This window comes from Mobula hypostoma, chromosome 6 (genome assembly GCF_963921235.1).
Source record: "Mobula hypostoma chromosome 6, sMobHyp1.1, whole genome shotgun sequence".
Lineage (NCBI taxonomy): Eukaryota > Metazoa > Chordata > Chondrichthyes > Myliobatiformes > Myliobatidae > Mobula > Mobula hypostoma.
Window position 1 is genome coordinate 21,295,735 of NC_086102.1, and position 20,980 is coordinate 21,316,714.

The 20,980-nt window shown below is 40.4% G+C and overlaps 1 protein-coding gene across 11 annotated transcripts in view; it reads left to right on the forward strand.

The window, feature by feature from the left end:
* The window catches only part of erg (ETS transcription factor ERG), a 301,473-nt gene that overhangs the window by 201,264 nt on the left and 79,229 nt on the right, over positions 1-20,980 (forward strand). For all 11 annotated transcript variants that reach the window (XM_063050372.1, XM_063050374.1, XM_063050373.1 and 8 more), the window contains one exon: positions 18,008-18,225. In XM_063050372.1, coding sequence (XP_062906442.1) covers positions 18,008-18,225 — 218 coding nt within the window. The remainder of the gene's footprint in view (positions 1-18,007; positions 18,226-20,980) is intronic.

Sequence of the window (20,980 nt, forward strand, 5' to 3'; positions counted from 1 at the left end):
ATAAGACCATAAGACATAGGAGCAGAATTAGGCCATTCAGCCCATTAAGTCTGCTCTGCCATTCCATCGTGGCTGATCCTGGATCCTACTCAACCCCAATCACCTGCCTTCTTGCCATATTCTTTGATGCCCTGACCAATCAGGAAACTATCAACTTCTGCTTTAAATATACCCATGGACTTGGCCTCCACCTCAGTCCGTGACAGAGCATTCCACAGATTCACTACTCTCTGGCTAAAAGACTTCCTCCTTACTTCCGTTCTAAAAGGTTGCCCCTCAATTTTGAGGCTGTGCCCTCTAGTAGTTCTGGATACCCCCCACCATAGGAAGCATCCTCTCCACATCCACCTTATCTAGTCCTTTCAACATTCGGTAGGTTTCAATGAGATTCCCCTGCATTCTTTTGAATTCCAGTGAGTACAGGCTCAAAGTTGCCAAACGCTTCTCATATGTTAACCCCTTCATTCCCAGAATCACCCTCATGAACTTCCTCTGGACTCTCTCCAATGACAACACATCCCTTCTGATAATTGAACCTTCTCCCCATTTAGATAAGAGTCTGCACTACTGTTCCTTTTACCAAAATGCATTGTCATACATTTTCCAATATTATTCCATCTGCCACTTTTTTGACCATTCTTTCAATCTGTCCAAGTCCTGCTGCCATTGTATTGCTTTCTCAGCACTACCTACTGTTCCACCTACCTTTGTATCATCCTCAAACTTTGCTGCAAAGTCATCATTTCCACTATTTAAATCATTGACAAACAATGTGAAAAGTAGTGGTCCCAATTCTGACTCCTGAGGAACACCACTAATCACTGGTAGCCAACCAGAAAAGGCCCCCTTTATTCTCACTCGCTTCCCCTTACCTGTCAGCCATTCCACTATCCATGCCAGTGTCTTTCCTAGAACGCCATAGGATTTTATCTTGTTAAGGATTCTCATGTGTGGCACTTTATCAAATGTCTTCTTAAAATCCAAGTAAATGACATACTCTGCCTCTCCTTTGTCCACCCTGCTTGTTACTTCCTCGAAGAACTCTAACAGATTTGTCAGGCAAGATTGCCCTTTACAGAAACCATGCTGAATTTGACTTATTTTATTGTTAGTTTCCAAGTGCCCCGAAACCGCATCCTTAATAATAGATTCCAACAGTTTCCCAACCACTGAGATTAGGATAACGGGCCTATAATTTCCTTTCTTTTGCCTTCCTCCCTTCTTAAAGGTTGTAGTGACATTTGTAATTTTCCAGTTCTCTGGGACCATGCCGGAATCCAGTCATTCTTGAAAGATCATGACCAATGCATCTGCTATCTCTTTAGCAACCTCTCCCAGGACTGTGGGATGTAGTCCACCTGGTCCAGGTGATTTAATGAAGGACGCTGCCTTCTGGAGGCATCATTGGTTGAAGATGTCCTCGATGGTGGAATGGGTTGTGCCCATGATGGGGCCAGCTGACTGTACAACCTTCAGCCCCCTCTTTTGAGCCTTTGCATTACAGCCTTCATATCCAGCTGGGATGCAGCCAGACAGAATGCTCTCTGTTGTACATCTATAGAAATCGTTAAGAGTCTTTCATGACATACTAAATGCCTTCAAAATCCTAACAAATTAGAGACACTCTTGTGTTTTCTTCATGATTGCATCATTACACATCATTACATAAGGGGAGATCACTTCCCTTCTTTCAAACCTCCCCCGACAGATAAATGATTCTGCTAATGCTGGAAATCCTCATGAAGGGTCTCTGCCTGACTGTTTACTCTTTTCCGTAGATGCTGCCTGGCCTGCTGAGTTCCTCCAGCACTTTGTGTGTGTTGCTTAGATAAATAATTCAGGCAGCTTTCTTTTAAAATGTACGTCTGTATTGTAGCAGCCATATTACCAGGCCAACCTATGGCTGGTTGATCCATATGTTGGCCTGGTAATTCTTGGCACCATACGTGTTGTCAAGGCAAATCAATATTTGGTTTGGAGCTTAAAATGCTGGGCCATGTTCCAAATGAAGCCCAACACGGCCCAATATTGGATCATACCCTATGTCTAATTTGTGCTTGCAGATCTGTGCTAACCCACATTTAGTTTACTGTGTGTATGTTATCTTGATATAATACTTACCTAGATTTATTTTAATAAAAGCTAGAAATATTTTAAAAAATGTTGCACACTTGGCTGACCACAAACCACCCTGAGTGATGAAATTCCAGGTTTTAACCTTCCAGTGAAACCTGGAAAACTCTAAACTACTTGGGGACAGGCTGGGGATAATATAGCCACTTATTCCATATGAGAACATGATGAACAGCCTGAACTGTGCTGTAACCATGCAAGTCAGTCCACTTCCCACATACTGATCTTCTGTCCTATGAGATTTCCATTTCTGGTAGTTTCAAGGCCATTCCCATGGCTTTACCTAAAGGTGTCGAGAGGATTACTAATTCCAGCACAGAACTATAATGATTTCTTCCAGCCTGTGTGGGACACCAGAAAGTATTGGTCTCCAAGGCTTTTAGAGCACCTGAATTGGTTATTTGTTGTTTCATGAGAGTCGTTAATCTTTAGAGTTCCTTGTGTTTTTTCTCAAGCGACTCACGCTTTGTGATGTTGTCTCCTAGTGTTTTCTGTTTAAGTTTGCTATGTTTATTTTTATAGGCTCAGGGATTTCATGTTACTAGTATTACTTGTATTACTTAGGCAGACACACACAATTAGCGCTAATCACGGAGTCCTAGTTTTGAGAATGTTACTTCACACAGTGTCATTTGGCTGGGCTACTGATGTTCTTTTGGAATTAATATGAATAAACTCTCATCGCTGTCTCTACATTGAAATCTGTCTTTCCTCCGCACCTGGATTCCAATATTGCCATAAGATCATAAGATATAGGAGCAGAATTAGGCTATTTGGCCCATCGAGTCTGCTCGTGATTTCAACACGGCTGATCCATTTTCCCTCTCAGCCCCAATCTCCTGCCTTCTCCCTGTATCCCTTCATGCCCAGACTAAACAAGAACCTATCAACCTCTGACTTAAATATACCCTACGACTTTGCCTCCGCAGCCACCTGTGGCAATGAATTCCACAGATTCACCACCCTCTGCCAAAATAAATTCCTCCTCTTCTCCATTCTAAATGGACGTCTCTCTATTCTGAAGTTGTGTCCTATGGTCTTAGACTCCCTCACCAGCGCACATTGGGACAAGAACAATGACCGTTTTCCAAGCAGTAAGAATAAATTTAGATGTTATAGTCTGCCACACTTGTGCAAATGAAATTCTTTGATAAAAATACATCTTTGATGTAAGTATGTAGGCTTTATAGTCTTTTGCAGGGATGCCTGGTAGTTAAATAACTGTAGAATGTATTGATGATCACTGAAAAGGCAGATCACGACATGCTGTGTCATTTTGGTACCATGCTGCAGTAGTGGAGATACATATATTTAAAACATCTTCAGATGCTGGAAACCTGAAAAAAAAACACAAAAGAAATCATTGGAATTACCCAGCAAGTCAGGCAGCATCCACGGAAAAAGATACAGGGATATTTCAGTTTGGATGATGGCTTTTTGTCTTAAAACAATTACTGTTTCTCTTTCTACAGATGCTGCCTGATCTATTGAGTGTTTCCATTTTCTGCTTTTACCACTGCTGTTTTGAAATGCTCTCCAACACCTTCCATGTGTTCTACAGCAGAAAGTCTCTTGAGGTTAGGAGAATGAGAGGTGATTTCATTGAAATACAGAAAGTACATGTGATCTTACAGGATAGATGTAGTGATAATGTTTCCTTTGGCGTGTGGGGCAGGGGGAGGCTTTGAGCTGGTGGTGAGGGTTTGTCACAGTTTCAAAAGAAGGGGTCAGTCATTTAGAACAATAATGAGAAGAAATTTTATCTTTTAGAGGCGGTCTTTGGTATGATCATTTTATACGATTGCTGAAAGCATATGAGTTAGTTGCTGGTGGATCAGCTCTTACTCTGATTCTTTCAATTTTTAGTGTTTCCTATTGTCGATTCAGGTCTGTGCTGGTTGTCCATAGTATCTGATGATGACAGGGAAACTGTGCGGGAGAGTTCTTAAAGTGGAAATGCCGTTGCACTGGGGCAGTTCCACTTTCGTCACCTTGGAAGTCTGGGTTCAGTGGTATCAGTATAACTTCCTTGGTTGCAGTGGTTAACCATGACTTCTGTGCCTTGTCATGCCCTTTGATCTCTACAATGCATTGCAGAACCATCTTCCTGGCCACTGGATCTCACCGTTGATCTCATCCACCCAGTGCACTGGAGCTGAGTTCACATGCTACGATAGGCATGTCCCGTATCTCATGGTGTGAGGCCCTCTGGCTATCCTTACCTGGTTTAGCCCACCTGTTGAAGCAGTGTATCAGGGTGTGTCTGCTGTCACGTGCAAACAGCTACTTGGAGCAACAGGTGAGAGCTGAGTGTCTGGTGGGAACCAGAAATGTGTCAGCTGCCCTAGAATGGACATGGCAAGCCCCTTCACCAGAAGTGCACACTTCTCTGGACACCCCATACACACCAGATTCAGACCTACAGCGAGTGAAATGCTGAAAGACTTCCGCGTTTGTGGATTTGCCACGCTCAGGGGTGAACTGTTAAATTTTCTGAGGAGTCACAAATGAAATTGAACATTGTGCAATCATCATTTGGAATGTCCTAAACCAAACATTTTTCACTTCTTCATTGATGAAGTATCTGAAGATGGTTAAGCTTAAACATTCCCCTCAAAGACATATGCTGTGATGTCCTGAGGCCTAAATGATTGATCTTCAGGAAGCACAGCTACTTTTTTATTGTGTAAGGTATGGGTCCAAGCACTGGAGTGTTTCCCTTTGACACTCTTTGATCTATTTTATCAGGATCTCTTGATGTTAACTCAATGTTGAGACAGTCACTCTCATGTTGGCTCTAGAACTTTGGGCACAATTAGACCAAAATATAATGAGTGGTACAGTAAAAGTGGGTGTTGGATAATATGGTACTGGAGATTAAATGCTGCTTGAAAGATTTGTCAGTGACCCATTCCATAACTTTAAAAACATTATTTAGAGTTACAGTGCAGAATAGGCCCTTCTAGCCCTTTGAGCTGTGCTGCCCAGCAACTCCCGATTCAACACTAGCCTAATCACAGGACAATTTACAATGACCAATTAATTTACTAACCAGTACGTCTTTGGATTGCGGGAGGAAACTGGAGCACCAGGAGAAAACCCACTCTGCTTATGATTGAGACTAGACTGATTAGGCAGTAGATTTCTGTATTATACTTGACCTGCTTTTGTGTACGGGGCATACCTGGGCAATTTTCAACATAGTCATGTGAACCCAGTGTCATAATTGCATTGGAATACCCTGGCTATAGATGCAGCTAATTCTGGTGGGCGAGTCTTTAATTCTGCGGATGTGATTTTAACTGGTTAGTGCTCTGAAATGCTTGTTGCATTTGCTTGGAGAGAATTGTATTGGAGGAAGTTTGCCAGAATAGGTCATCCATTCAGCACTGTTGAATGAACATGGTGCAAGTGTTTCAACCTTTTCCATAGCATTCACTTGTCTTGACCATCTTTGAAAATGGAGATTTTTCTTGTTTTCTCCTCCCGTTAATGATACAACTTGATTCATCGAATTATGAAGAAGGCATGCCAGCAACTTTATTTTATTAGGAGTTTGAGAAGATTTGGTATGTCACCAAAGACTCTAGCAAATTTTTTTCCGATATACATGGAGAGCATTCTGACTGGTTGCGTCATCATCTGGTGTGGAGACACCAGTGCCCAAGATCAGAGTGTTGTAAACTCAGCCAGCTATATCATGGGTACTAGCCTCCACCATCGGGTTCATAGTCAAAAGGCGATACCTCAAGAAGATGGCATCCATCATTACGGTTCCTCACCAGCAAGGATTAGCAAGACTATCTAAAGCAAATGAAGATCTTGGCAGCCTCAATGCAGTTTGGAAATCCACACAACTCAAACTTAACACCAAAATCAGAATTTTTAAAAGCAATGCCCTAAGCGTGCTACTTTATGGAAGTGAATGTTGGAAGATGATGAAAGACATCTGCAAGAAACTTGACACATTCCAGACAAAATGTCTACGATGTATCAAGAAGATCTTCTGGCCTGAGAAAATCGGAAACCAAGACTTGCTTACATCTTGCAATATGGAATCAATCTCAGTTTGTGTGAAAAGAAGGCGATGGAGAAGGTTGGGCCATGTAACAGACATCCTACTCTGCAAATACTCATTTCGGGGAGGTAGCACCATCAATTCGCGGGAGACTCCCGGAACTTCCAGGAGAGGTGGGATGTCTGCAATAGAGTAGCTCCTTAGCAGCTAGCCAGCTAGTTTAAATAACGTTAGCTATGCTAATGAACGAATGACACCTGTTAAACTCACCTCAACATGTCTTTTACAGTCTTAACCCACCATGGGCAATAGAAAAGTCACTGTTGCAAACAGTGCAGTGAGAAACACTGTCATTATTTTGACCCCCATTAGGCAGGGGTACACTTTAGGGTAGTCTGGGGTGACGTGCGTTTTATATTTTTTTTTTTGGAACACTCTGCCATGGCGTGCTCTCGCTCGCTCTTGCTTTCTCTCTCTCGCTCTCTCGTTCTCAAAAAAATTGATTTCCGGGATATTGTATATAATTTGCGAGCATCAGGGAGCCACTATTAATATGTGGGAGACTCCCGGAACTTCCGGGAGAGGTGGGATGTCTGATGTAATGAGAATGCCAAATGATCAACTAGCAAAAGTAGCACTAAGGTGGACCCCACAGGGAAAGTGAAGTAGGGGCAGGCCCAAGATGACGTGGCAAAGATCTGTGGAAGCAGAACTGAAAGAAGTAGGCATGAACTGGGTAACGGCCAGCAGCAGAGCGAAAGACTGGCAGAAATGGAAGACCCTTGTGGAGGCCCCATGCTAGGCACTAAGGATTCAGATGATGACGACCATCAAGGACATGCCCTATTCTCATTACTACCATCAGGAAGGAGTTACAGCATAGGTTTCCGAATGCTTTTATGCCGTGGACCCCTACCATTAATTGAGGGTTCTGTGGGCCCCAGAGTTACAGGATCCTAAAGACAAGCACTCAGTGTTTCAGGACCAGCTTCTTCCCCTCTGCCATCAGATTTCTGAATGGCTCATGAAACTCATAAACATGATCTCACTATTTTACTATCTTTTTAAGCTGCTTATTTATTTTTATGTTTCTTATCGTATAGTGAACTTTGTATGTATTGCACTATACTGCTGCTGCAGAACAGCACATTTCGTGACATTTACCATTGATAACAAACCTGATTCCGATTCTGATTAGTTGTGGAATAAATGTAGAGCATTAATCTGCTTTGCAGGTTATTGAGTCAGTTATCCCGATCTATAATATACCACTTCTCCTGTTTAACATGCATTCTGTCCTATGTTGCTAGCAGCCCATTTTTAAGATATGCTTGGAGCTACTCAGCCTGTCCTTCTGTTCTCCTACCTGAACCAGAGTTTCGGTAATTGTTCAGTTGAGGAAAATTAAGAGAAAAGTGCTGAACCTGATTTTTGATGAGTGCATCCCAACTTAATTTGATAGGAGAGAGAAAGATTAGGGAAAAAACCTCGATGCCAATCATTTAAAATGCTGGCAATTATGGATGTAAGCATAGATATTATCTCATTGCTTCTCACTGCATTCATTGAACCAAAGGCTAAGGGGTTAATCATTTTACCAAGAGTGCTTAACATAACTTGTGGATAGAATTCAAGGAAATAACAGTCAATTCGGTATTGATTCACCCTCTAATAAGAACATCTATTTGAAAGTAAGATTAGATGTGGTAAGGATAAATTGTAACTTGGAATGGAATATGCTGGATTCCATATTCCTGCAGTTTGAATAGGTAGAAATTGTTTCTTTGGAAGGAAGCCCCACAGAGTTCAGTCACACAAAACATTCAAACTTCATCTTTCATTAAATACTGAATGTTGGAAGTACTCAATAAAATGAGCAGCAGCTGTTGTGAGAGAAACTGACTTAACTCCATTATGACTGGGAAAATTACTATAAATGTTGCTTACATTTGGTTAGCAAATACTCTCATACAATGATTCCTCAAAATGAATGAATATATGAAGTGTAGGACAGCTTGGAAGGCATAGGCCAGTCTTTGCTTATCCTATACATATTTATTTAGAGGTTGTTAATCGGTGCAGCATTAGTTACTGCAGCAGGGAGTCTGTTCGATGAGTCTACATTGTAAAGGTTGTACAATTAGTGAATGCCCCTTAAAGTATCATCTCTGTGCTATAGACAAATATGGTCAATGTTCTCAAGCAGAAACAAGGTGAATGACAGCAGTGAAAATTGGTAGAATAAAATAATTGGCTCACATGCACAAAATGCTGGAGAAACTCAGCAGTACAGGCAGAAGAGAAAAGATGCCACAACAAAAAGTTGGAGGGAGGAAAAGGAGGGTAGCTAGAAGGTGATAGGTGAAGCCAGGTGTGTAGGAAACATACAGGGCTGGAGAGGAAGGAATCTGATAGGCGATGAGCACAGACCATATGAGAAAGGGAAGGAGGAGGGGAGCCAGGGGGGGGTGAAAGACAGGTGAGAAAAGGCACGAGGCCAGAATGGGGAATAGAAGAGGGGAGAGGATGGGATATTTTTACTGGAAGGAGAAATTGATATGCATGCCATCAGGCTGAAGGCTACCCAGACGGAATATAAGGTGTTGCTCCTCCACCCTGAGGGTGGCCTCATCTTGGCACAAGAGGAGACCATGGACCAACGTGTCAGAACAGGAATGGGAATTGCAATTAAAATGTCTGACAAGTATACTGAAGGAGAGCTGGAGATATGAAGAAACAAGCAATGTGATGATATAGCTCAGTACATCACAGGCAGAGCCCTCCCCACCAACGAGCACATCCGTGTTGCCACAAGCAAGCAGTGTGCATGACCAGGTCATGCTCCCTTCTTGCTGCTGCCATCAGCAAGGAGATGCAGAAGCCTTAGGTCTCATACCACCAAGTTCAGGAATAGTTGTTACCCTTCAACCATCAGGCTACTGAACCAGCAAGGATGACTTCACTCACCTCTGAACTGATTCCATAACCTATGGACTGCCTTTCAATGACTCTACAACTCATGTTCTCAGTATTATTTGCATATTTTAGATTTTTTTTATTTGCACATTGATTGTCAGTTTTTGTGTGTAGTTTTTCATTGATTCTGTTGCATTTCTTTGTTTAATTATGAATGCTTGCAGGAAGGTGAATCCCATGGTGACATATACGAACTTCGATAATAAATTTACTTAGAACTTTGAATTGAAGTAAGTGAAGCTTATGAAATAGCTTCCTTTATTGGCTCTGGCGGAGAGCGTGTGAATCAAGAAAGCAAGAATGGCAGATCAAGCAATTGTCATCGACGTGAACTGTCTATACAGAGACTGTCTGGTTGAGACACCAGAACCTATGTGCATGTTCTAGGCAAGATAGTACTTTTTGAAAAAGTTGATTCTTTAAGCAGTTGCTTCAAAATGGCTCATTGTTAATTTGGCCTGATTCAGTTTTCAGTCCTTACCTCTGACAGAGTACTTGAACATCTGTTAATGTTATATTCCTGACTTTGGAGCTCATGTCATTATGACCTGTATCCTAATACTCGGGTTTATACTCAGACTGTATGGTACAATTCATTCCACAATAATTTCCATCGCTATATGGCATGGTTTTCAGCTGCGTTTTCATGGGAAAATTATAAAACATCTAAGTTTTTAGACTAAATTGGACCTTAGCAATGGAAAAACAGCTGAATCTTTCAGCAATATTATCCAGTTGAATTCTGGAAAGAGCAGTTATACAAAACAGTACGGTTCATTCGGCGCTTCACCACGGGGGATCACTGACTTATTATTAGTAGGAATGTCAATGGAAAGAACAGGCTTTTGGAATTGTAATCACCAAAAGGTTGCCCACTAAATTTGGTAAACTTTGTTCCACAACGGATTTCCTACTCCAGCCTGCTAGCTGCGAGAAAAAAATATGATTATAAAATTTTCATGTTTCGAGGTTCAGGAGCAGTTATTACTCTTCAGCCATCAGTATCCTGAACTGGCGTGGATAACTTTACTCGTCTCAACACTGATGTGTTCCGCCACCTATGGTCTCACTTTCAAGAACTCTACAACGCATGTTCGCAGTATTATATATTTATTATTAGTTTTGCTTTTGAAGTTGTATAGTTTGTCTTCTTATGCACATTGGTGGCTGGTAGGTCTTTGTGTGTAGTTTTTTCATTGATTCTATTGAGTTTCTTTGTACCTACTGTGAATGCCTGCAAGAAAACGAATCTCAGGGCAGTGTATGGTGACAAATGTGTTCTTTACTGATAATTTACTTTGAATTTGAAGGCACTGATAATGAATGAGAGTATGGCATTTACAAGATTTCATGAACACAATATTCTTCAAACCTTATAGCCGTGCCGCAATGTGTTCTACACATTGTGTCAGTAGATTGTTCCTGTACAAGATGTACATGATTCGCTTTCGGTTCCTCCTGACATCAACTTTGCGCTGTGAAATCTGTTAACTGGTGCTAGATATTTTAGATGTTGTTGAGCTGTGTTCTTTTTGTAACTTCACCACATGTTAACAACTTCAAATTGGTTTCAAATTCTATTAAATAATGTTTTGGGAATGCTTTTTCCCGTGTTTCCACAACATAAGAATGTGGAGGGATAATTTGCTCTAAAACAAAATCTTGTATCATATAAACACCATTGAATTCTTGTGCTTAATGTCACGACAAATCAATCACATGCAGTTATTTTGGCTGTTTTCCTTCCCTGATGACAAAGATAATGGTTTTCTTACTACTCTTGACAAGAGCTCTTCTCTGTAGCGTTTTTAAAAAATTAAGTACACTAGTATTTTGCTGCATTAGCCGATAAAACATTTCAACATTTTTTTCTGTCTACTTCTCCTCAGTTGTTCAAAAATCTGATTGAGAATCAATTATGTTCCTATGGTCCATGTCACCGTGATACAGTTTTGGAGACAGTCAGCACAGGGCAAACAATGCAGTAAAACAGTATTTCAAATCAATATCTGAATAATTGATTCAGAAGCATAGAGTCATATAGCACTACAGCACTATAGAAACAGGCCCTTCAGCCCATCTAGTATATGCCTAACTATTATTCTGCCTAGTCCCGTCAACCTGCACCTGGATCATAGAGCTCCATACCTCGCCCATACATGTAGTTATCCAAATTTCTCTTAAATCTTGAAATTGAATCCATATCAATCACACTGGCAGCTCCTTCCACACTCCCACCGTCTTCTGAGTGAAGAAGATCCCCCCCATGTTTCCCTTAAACATGTCACCTTTCAACCTTAACCCATGCCCTCTAGTTCCAACCTCACCTAATCTCTGTGGGAAAAGCCTGCTTACCCCCATCTATACCCCTCATAATTAATGTTGCATACCCCTATCAAATCTTCCCTCATTCTCCAATACTCTAGGGACTAAAGTCCTAACCGATTTAACCTTTCCCTATAACTTAGATCCTCAAGTCCAGTCAACGTCCTTTGAAAAGATCTCTTCATTATTTCAATCTTATTGATATCTTTTCTGTAGGATATTCCTTTATGACAGATTTAAACTAGAATTTCTAAAAAAGAAAGGACTCACAATTATAATGTAAGATACATAATTCCAGGATTGGTCTAGAGTTCTAGAGATATTTTTGAAATGTAATTATTGCTGTCATAATATAAATGTCTTCTAAATCTATCTGCTTTGTAAAACAAAATATTGATATAGTAAAGAAGGGTTTTGGGTTCCACCTCAATTTATCTTCTCAGTGCCTGTGCTTAATTTTTATCTTCTCACCAAGAGACAAGTGTGATAATGCTGGGCGGGATTGTTGGCTTGCATTCTCTTTAAGCTTTGAATAATATGACCTGACTAACTGAGCAATGGTTTGCTAACTGGTGAACTCCTTTAATTAAAAGACCAATATTTTCACTTAATGTGTATTACACTGTTTCTGTAGTTTCATGTTTGTAGTTTAACAAGTTGTAAAAATGCTGGATTCTGAACTGATCTGTATGGTGACAATTCTGTTACCTGAATAACCCACTACAGCATGTTTCTGTACTACATCAAGTGTCATAATTCATTCTTAATTTATTAAACTTACACTTACTTATGTGACTTCTAAAGGTACTGTGTTATTTACAGATTATGATATATAAGGAAAATAATTAAACTCTAGTTACTAGTATCAGCTACTGGCTGTATTGACATGATTGTATATGCTGTAGTAGATACACTTTTATGCATGCCTGTTGCAGAAGGTAAAATTCTGCCCCACCTAGTGCCTTCAGCAAATCTGGGCATTGGTACTGAAAACCCTACATGATGGAAGTATGGAAATAGCATGCAATTTTCATTTGACTTATCACTACTATGATTTACCCCTGGCTCCCCTCCTCCTTCTCCTCTCTGTTCAGATTCCTTCTTCTCCAACCCTTGACCTTTCCCACCCACCTGGCTTCACCTTTCACCTTCTAGCTCTTCTCCTTCTCCTTCCCCAACCTTTTTAATCTGGCACTTTCTGCCTTCCTTCTCAGACCTGAAGAAGGGTCTTAGCCCGAAACATTGGCTACCTATTCAATTCCATAGAAGTGCCCTGACCTGCTGAATTTCTTCAGCATTTTGTGTGAGTTGCTTTGGATTTCCAGCATCTGCAGACTTTCTTGTGTTTATAGGTTTAGGCCTTGTAAGCTGAATGTTTACAGCTTTTTTGTGGTGGCATATATTACAATCAATTTTATGGATAGACCAAAGATCAAGGGTCACATTGGTTCTTGGCCATGGCATTAATGGTCATCGTGGAAGAAGCCAAGAGGAAGAATGATACACTGTAATTGCAAATCAAGAAGAGTTTACCCCCAGACAGCAGATACCAGAGCTGCCAACACTGGATCCAATGATTCTGGATGCCTTCTGGCTATGAATTATGTGGCATCTCACTCCATTTCCAGCTCAGACATCAGCCACAAGCACCTCCAGGCCAAGAACTTCCTTGATGTGGCTGAGTCCCCGCGCTCCCCTTCCACCACCACCACTTCCAACCCCGGTTCTCTCATGGTTCCCTGTCACCCCTTGGGTCCTCAAAGCCTCCATTGTCCTCCCACCCTACCTTCTCTGGACACACCAACCCTCCCTCCTCATATGCTACCAACTCTTCTCCCCCCACTGATCGCAGCTTTCATCTCTGTCATATCTTCACCATTACTTCCAACCTTCCCCTCTCTGAGGTGGAGCATGCTGGCCTCAGCAAGGACTTTACATTTATCCCCATTCGTCGATCCCTCAGTGAGTCCACGCCCACCATGACACTGAGCTCTTCTTCTGTTGTCTCTGTCTCTAAGCCTACTTCTTCGGTAAAAATTCCCCACACCATATGACCTCTTCTCTTGTCTCCTACCCTTTTCCTCTTTTTGGACACCCTGCTCTGGATCTTTTCATCTCCACTTGCTGACAAGATACCAACCAGCTCAATTTCAGCATTCCTCTCTCCTACTTGAACCCTACCCTCTCTGAACGCAGTGTCCTCCACTCTCTGTACACCAATCCCAACCTTTCCATCAAACCTGCAGTCAAAGGGAGTTCTGTTGTAGTGTGTCAGATTGACATCTACCTTGCTGCTGAGGCCAAGCGGTAACTCTCAAACACCACCTCTTAGTTACTCCTTGAAAAGGACCCCACTCAGGACCATCAGAAAATTGTCTCTGACACTATCATGAACCTCATCAAATCTGGAGAACTCCCATCCACTGCCACCAAACAAATAGACCCTTTTCCCTGCTCTGCTCATTTCTACCTCCTACCCAAGATCCACAAACCTGACTGTACAGGTAGGCCCATTGTCCCTGCCTACTCTTACTCACTGAATTCATGTCTGCATAATTTGACTCTTTTCTATCCTGCTTCATTCAGTCCTTTTCCACCTATATCTGTGACACTTTGCAGGCTCTCCATCTCCTCCACAAACTTTCAATTCCCTGGCCATGACTGCCAGTCCCTATGCACTTAATCCCTCAACCAGAAGGCCATAAAGCTCTCCACTTCTTTCTAAATAAAAGATCCAACTCGTTCCCCTCAACCACCACCCTTCTCCTTCTGGCAGAACTGGTATTCACCCACAACAATTTCTCCTTTGGCTCCCCCCACTTTCTACAAACTTAAGAGTTTGACATGGGCACCCGCATGAGCACAAGCTATGCCTGCCTTTTTGCTGGCTATGTAGAACAGTCGATGTTGCAAGCCTTCCTTGGCAATGCTCCCCAACTCTTCCTGCACTACAGTGATGACTGTGTTGGTGCTGCTTCATGCACCCATGCTGATCTTCTCAATCTTGACTATGCATCTTTCCACCCTCAATCCTGTAAAAATACTATTCCTTTTTCTCAGTTCCTTCATCTCCACCACATTGTTCTCAGGATGTGGCTTTCCTTTCCAGAACATCAGAGATATCCTCCTTTTTCAAAGAAAGGGGTATCCTTTCTTCCATCGTAGATGCTACCCTCACCCACATCTCATTCATTTCCGGGACATCGATGTTCACCCCACTTTCCCACCACCTTAATAGAGATAGAGTTCCTCTTGTCTTCACCTACCTCCACATGAGCCTCAGCATCCAACACATCATTCTTTGCAACTTCCACCACCTTCAATGGGATCTTAACACTAAACACATTTTTACCTCCCCACTCCCCCCTCCCCCCTCCCCCCGCTTTCCACAGGAATCACTGCCTCTGTGATTTCCTTGTCCATTTGTCCCTCCCCACTAATCTTCCTCCTAGCACATACTGTATATTGGCTTCAAAAAGAGCCCATTTTCCCAATATTATTACAGAGAATAGCATTGACTCAAGAATATTGTTTTCCACGATAAACTAACTGTTGATCCCTGCCCCAGCTGATAATCTCCTCGGACAAGCATCTACCACAAATTGTGAGGAATTTGCAATATTTTCTATCAGCAAAATGACTCTATTAGGGAGAGTATAGCTACAAATACTAGTAACCTCTACAACCAACCTCTTAAAATGATGGCAACATTGTCACAATTTCCAAGTATTTCTGACTCAGAACTCTATAAGATTGTTATAAAGAATAAACTGCCAACTTGCTGTCTGGACCTTGTCTCTACCAAACTTTTTAGTGACCCTTTTAATAGCAGACATCCCACCCTGCAAAAACTCATTTCAGGGAGGTAGCACCATCAATTTGCAGGAGACTCCCAGGAGAGGTGGGATGTCTGCAATTGAATAGCTCCTTAGCAGCTAGCCAGCTAGTTTAAATAACATCAGCTATGCTAATGAACGAATGACACCTGTTAAACTCACCTCAACATGTCTTTTACATTTTAACCCACCATGGGCAATAGAAAAGTTACTGTTGCAAACAGTGCAGCGAGCAACACTGTCATTATTTTTGACCTCTATTAGGCAGGGGTACACTTTAGTGTAGTCTGGGGTGACTTATGTTTTATATTTTCTTTTTTTGGAACACTCTGCCACTCTGACTTTTTTTGGAACTCTCTCGCTCTCTCTCTCTCTCGCGTGCGTGCTCTCTCGCTCGTGGTCGCTCTCACGCGCGCTTGCTTTCTTGCTCTTGCTCTCGCTCTCTCTCTCGCTCTCTCTCACTCATGCTTGCTTTCTTGCTCTTGCGCTCGCTCTCTCACTCTTTCTCGCACGTTCTCTCATACTTGCTCTCAAAAAAATCAGTTTCCGGGACATTGTATATAATTTGCGGGCATCAGGGAGCCACTACTAATATGCGGGAGACTCCCGGAACTTCTGGGAGAGGTGGGATGTCTGTAATGGTGTTTTCAATTCTGTTAGAAAAAATATTAACACATCCCTTGAAACTGGAGTTTTTCCAGGTGCCTTCAAAACTGCAGCTGTCGAACCCCTAGTTAAAAAGCCAAACCTTGATAGTGAGTTACTACAGGCCTATATCAAATCTTCCCTTCCTGGGCAAGATTCTTGAGAAAGTTATTTTCAACCAACACAACAACTTTCTGAATGAGAATAATAATCTATAAAAGTTTCAGTCCAGGTTTCGAGCAAACCGCAGCACGGAGATAGTCCTCATCAAAATTGTCAGTGACTTTGGCTCAGCACTGATGCCAAAAGAGTCTCCGTTCCATTTCTTCTAGATCTATATGCTGCCTTCGACACAATTGACCACAAACATTCTCCTAGATCTCCTTGAGAACTGGGTTGGTCTTTATGGTGTGCCCTTAACTGGTTTTGTTCGTATATCTTAGAGAGAAAAAAATTCGTCTGCCTTGGAGACCAATTGTCAAAGAGCTATGCTGTATCTTTTAGTGTTGCTCAGGGGAGCTATCGTAGTCCCTTACTCTTCTTCTTATACATGCTCCCCTTAGGAGACATCATTAGAGAGCATAAACTTGATTTCCACAGTTATGCAGATAACACATAATTGTATAACTTGGTTGAGTCTGATGATGATAACACCCTATCTTCTCTGACTTCTGGTAAGGTTGCCATAAACAAATGGATGAACAACAATTTCCTAAAAATAAATGGAGATAAAACTGAAATACTTCTGGTTGGTCCCGCAGCTAAAAAAGATAAACTTCTTGATAAACTTTGGAACTTGGCTCCCCTCGTAAAATCAGAAGTAATTAGCCCAAATGTTTTCCTTCATTCAGATTTCAGTTTTAAATCCCACATAAAGAAAGTGACCGGAGCAGCATTTCTACACTTAAGGGATATTGCAAAGGTATACCCATGTCTGTCAAGCAATGATGCTGAAAAATTAATTCACACCTTTAAATTGAATAGACTAGATTACTGCAATGCACTTTTTACTGGCCTTCCAAAACAACCTATCGACAAACTTCAACTCATTTCGAACGCCGCTGCTGGATTTTTAACTAACACCAGGATGATGGAACATATAACTCTCTTTGGCTTCCTGTATCATTTAGAATTGATTTTAAAGTTCTCTTACTTGTTTTTAAAGCCCTTAATGGTCTGGGATGGGAGTACATCACAGAATCATTGTCGCTTTACAGTCCTGCTTAAGCTCTCCGTTCTTCTTCTGTGAGTCTCTTGAATTTAAGTAATCTCCCTCAAGTGATAATTGGCAGGTCAGCTTTTTTGAACTAGGCTCCTAAACTTTGCAATTCCATACCTAAAACTTTAAGGGATGCAGATTCAGTTGACATTTTCAAATGCCATCTCAAAAGCTACTTACTTAACCTTTCTTTTTAACTAGCATCTTTTTGTCTTTTATATTCATGTTTATTTTTATTGTTAATTTTTATTTTATTTTCTCACTTGTACTTGCATGGGTTTTCTCTGGTCACTCTGCTTTCCTACCAGATTTTAAAGGTATGTTGTTGTAGGTTAATTCGCTTAAGTACTGTAAATTGTTAGGAGAGTTGAGGGGAGCTCATAAGTGTGTAACAGAGAACAGTTCACTCAGAAATAAGTGAGGGAATGAGAGTGATGGAATTGCTTTGAGAGCTCATTAGGTTGAATGCCTCTTCCTATGTATTGAGAAACATGGACATTCAATTCATTGTTCTTTGAATCAGGCTATTTTTAATAAAAGTATATCCTCAGTGAGTTAAATTAAACACTGTTTAAAACAGAACTAAGTTCCTACTTTTCTTTATAAAATTAAATGCCAGTTTATTTGAATTTTGTAATATTGAATTATAAGAAAAAGACTTTAATTCTTTAATATTCTGATATTTTCTCACTTTATAAATATGTTTTCATGAAGAAATTATTTAAAAAGTCTGTCCATCTAAATGGTAATCACTCAGTAAACAAAACTGAAACGTAATGCTTTAATCGTTTAGATGTAGACCGTATTTCTGAAGAAGAATCTCAGACATGACCTGTATATCTTTCTTTACCGTAGGAAGCATTATCAGTAGTCAGTGAAGATCAGTCCTTATTTGAGTGTACCTACACTACACCACACCTAGCCAAGACGGAAATGACAGCTTCCTCGTCAAGTGATTATGGACAGACTTCAAAAATTAGCCCACGGGTTCCTCAACAGGAGTGGTTATCACAGCCACCAGCCAGAGTGAACATCAAGATGGAGTACAATCCTAACCAGGTCAATGGATCCAGGTAATGATCTATGTTTGTTGCCTCAGCTTTGATATCATATACCAGTTCAGAATTTGTGGTTTTGTTGTTTCTTTTTCACTCTATGATCTGAATTTTACTGCAACTATGACTGATGCAATAAAGGCCTTTTCTAACTTGTAAGTTTTAAGTAAGATTATGTTGGGAGTTCTTAGGACTGACCTAGGTGACTGAAATGGAAATCTTCCATTGGGTAATAAACATTTAATATTTTGTGTAATTTTACTGCGGTAAGATAACAATTAAAGCTCTCTAGTTAAGTCTTTTTTCCTCAGTGAAAAGTTTATTTCTGAACAGTCCCCTATTGTTTTTAACGTTATTATATTCTATATCAAATAGAGTCATTGAGTGGTGTATTATTCTAAACCCTCTAGGTTCGCAGCCAAACTATTCATGACTTGGATGAGTACACATGTTAAAAATATTTTCCTCGGATCTCAGTAAGGTTTTCTGAAAGGGTGGGTCAAAATTTGAGAAAATTTATTGACATTTCTTGATTCATTGAAGATTAATATAGTCATGACAGTTCCAAAATTTTACAAACATACGGAAGGCATCAGAACAAGCACTATTTATCCAATGTTGCTGTGATGTAACTTGTAGCCTTGTGTGTTTCCAACTGTTGTGAATTTCCAAAAGTTGTGAAATACTCAATGAACAAAGTTTAAAATTTTGTACAGCCTTGCAGTGATCCAGAACACATTGGAAAGTATGCTACAGAATGGAATAAATTTCAGCCGCAGAACACAATGCGCTGACTTGACTCCATAGTGTATTTAGCGCTATCAAATAGCCAAGAATTTGTGGGCAGATACTTACAGTTATAAAACTTCAAACACTATGACATAGATTATAATAGTAATAGTTGTCTCGACTATTAAAAACTCAAAGGCTATAAGAACCATAATAATGATTGTGAGCACTGATTTTATACACATCATAGTACAGAAGCTCTGACCCAAACAGTATTAACAGTTCCAGACGGTAGACAAAAGTTGAGGCAGGGCATCATCTGCCAAAACACTCAAGGGTTTAATGGTTGGTAAATGTCTCTGTTATCCAGGGACTTTTAAAAACAAGTACAGTTGGAAAGAATAACATATTTAAAAAATATATAGAAAGGTAATCAGAAATATAGAAAAAACACTCAGAAATAAGTTACAACATGGTATTAGAACGAGATAATTAAAATATTTCCCTTTGCTTCACAATCAGTGAGCTGAGAATTTCCATTGAAATGAATGGGGCCTCACATGCCATTGCCAAGCCTGATTATATAGGATAAGACAGCTGGATCCATAACATAATGTTGGGGAATTCCAGGAAGAATCGGCTGTGCTTTTGGAGTCTAAGTGAAGTTTACTACAGAATCCTGAGACTTACTGAAGTTAAGTGGCTGAAGGTTGGAAATTTCAAGGGGAACATTCAACCTGCCAGGCAGATTCCCCCACTAATAGACATGAACATATTTGTACAACACTGATTCACTGATGCATGGTTCATTTCAATGTAGTATCAGCCCATGAACTACACATAGTTACAAAATATTCTTATTTACAATGGAATTAAGTAACTGAAGCTCTAATTTATCATTCTTTTAGTAAAACGTAAGATGGCAGGCAAACAACTAAACACAACCTCATGGTACAGATACCAATGTAGTTTCACAGACTATTTTTCTAAATTCAGTTTTATAGAGTTCTGCCAGTTGATATCATAATAAAGGCCTTGTGTTCTGCAGGCACCCCATTCAAACGTTGGCATCCTGCTGGGCTGTATTAAATGATTTCTTTGTGCATGGCCGCATGTTTAACGTATTGTGACTGGTTTCTGTGAGAAATGCCAGCAAGCCTATCGCTGTGCACTTACAGTGGATCACCACTTTAAATCATTCAGTTACCTTGAGGTCCACCCATTTTGAGTGAAAAGAAGTATTCACCATGCTCTCAAAATTAAATACAGCAGAAATAGGTGTTGCTATTTGACTGAATTGGAAAGAAAATCTAGCTGGTAATTGGATGTGTGCTGAGGACCACAGGTGAATCATTTTAAGAAACCATTGAAAGGAAAGAAAAACCAAGTGAAATATATGTAACATTTGGTAATAAATGAGATAACTGTAAATGCAAAAGGAAGACAACTTCAATGATTCCTGTGAAGAATGTAAAAATTGTGGAAATATGTATACATTTCAAAAGCGTGGCCTCAATATAAAGATAATCAATTGTGAAAAGGATTGCATCTTATTTTTCCTGCTTGAAACTAAAGGGAATTTGACTGTGGAATCAGGGAAATTGAAGCAGGAAGATCATTGGCCATATTGCAAGATTTAAGATGCATAGAAAAGTAGTTAAGAGATGCTGAGGATTTTTTTTAAAGAGTTATTGTACTTGAAAATGCACTGCCTGAAAGGGGAGGAGAAACAGAATCAATAATAGTTTCAAAAATCAATCACTAAAGAGGGAAATAAAAAATGTTCACGGGTCAGGGGAATATCTGTATGATGGGGATTATTGATATAGATGAAGTTTGTGAATCAGATTTGCTCTGTGTCCGTCCTTGCTCAGGCAATGCTAATTACTCTCATGTTTCTCTGGCCTCATTCTAAAAGCAACTCAACTGTTTTGCTTTCTCCTCTCAAATCAATAGGAAACTGAAACTATTCCTTCTGTGAATTTTCTTCTTCTCTATCCTCATCAGCATTCCAGTCTGTTCTTCCTGCTTTGCTATCTGCTTC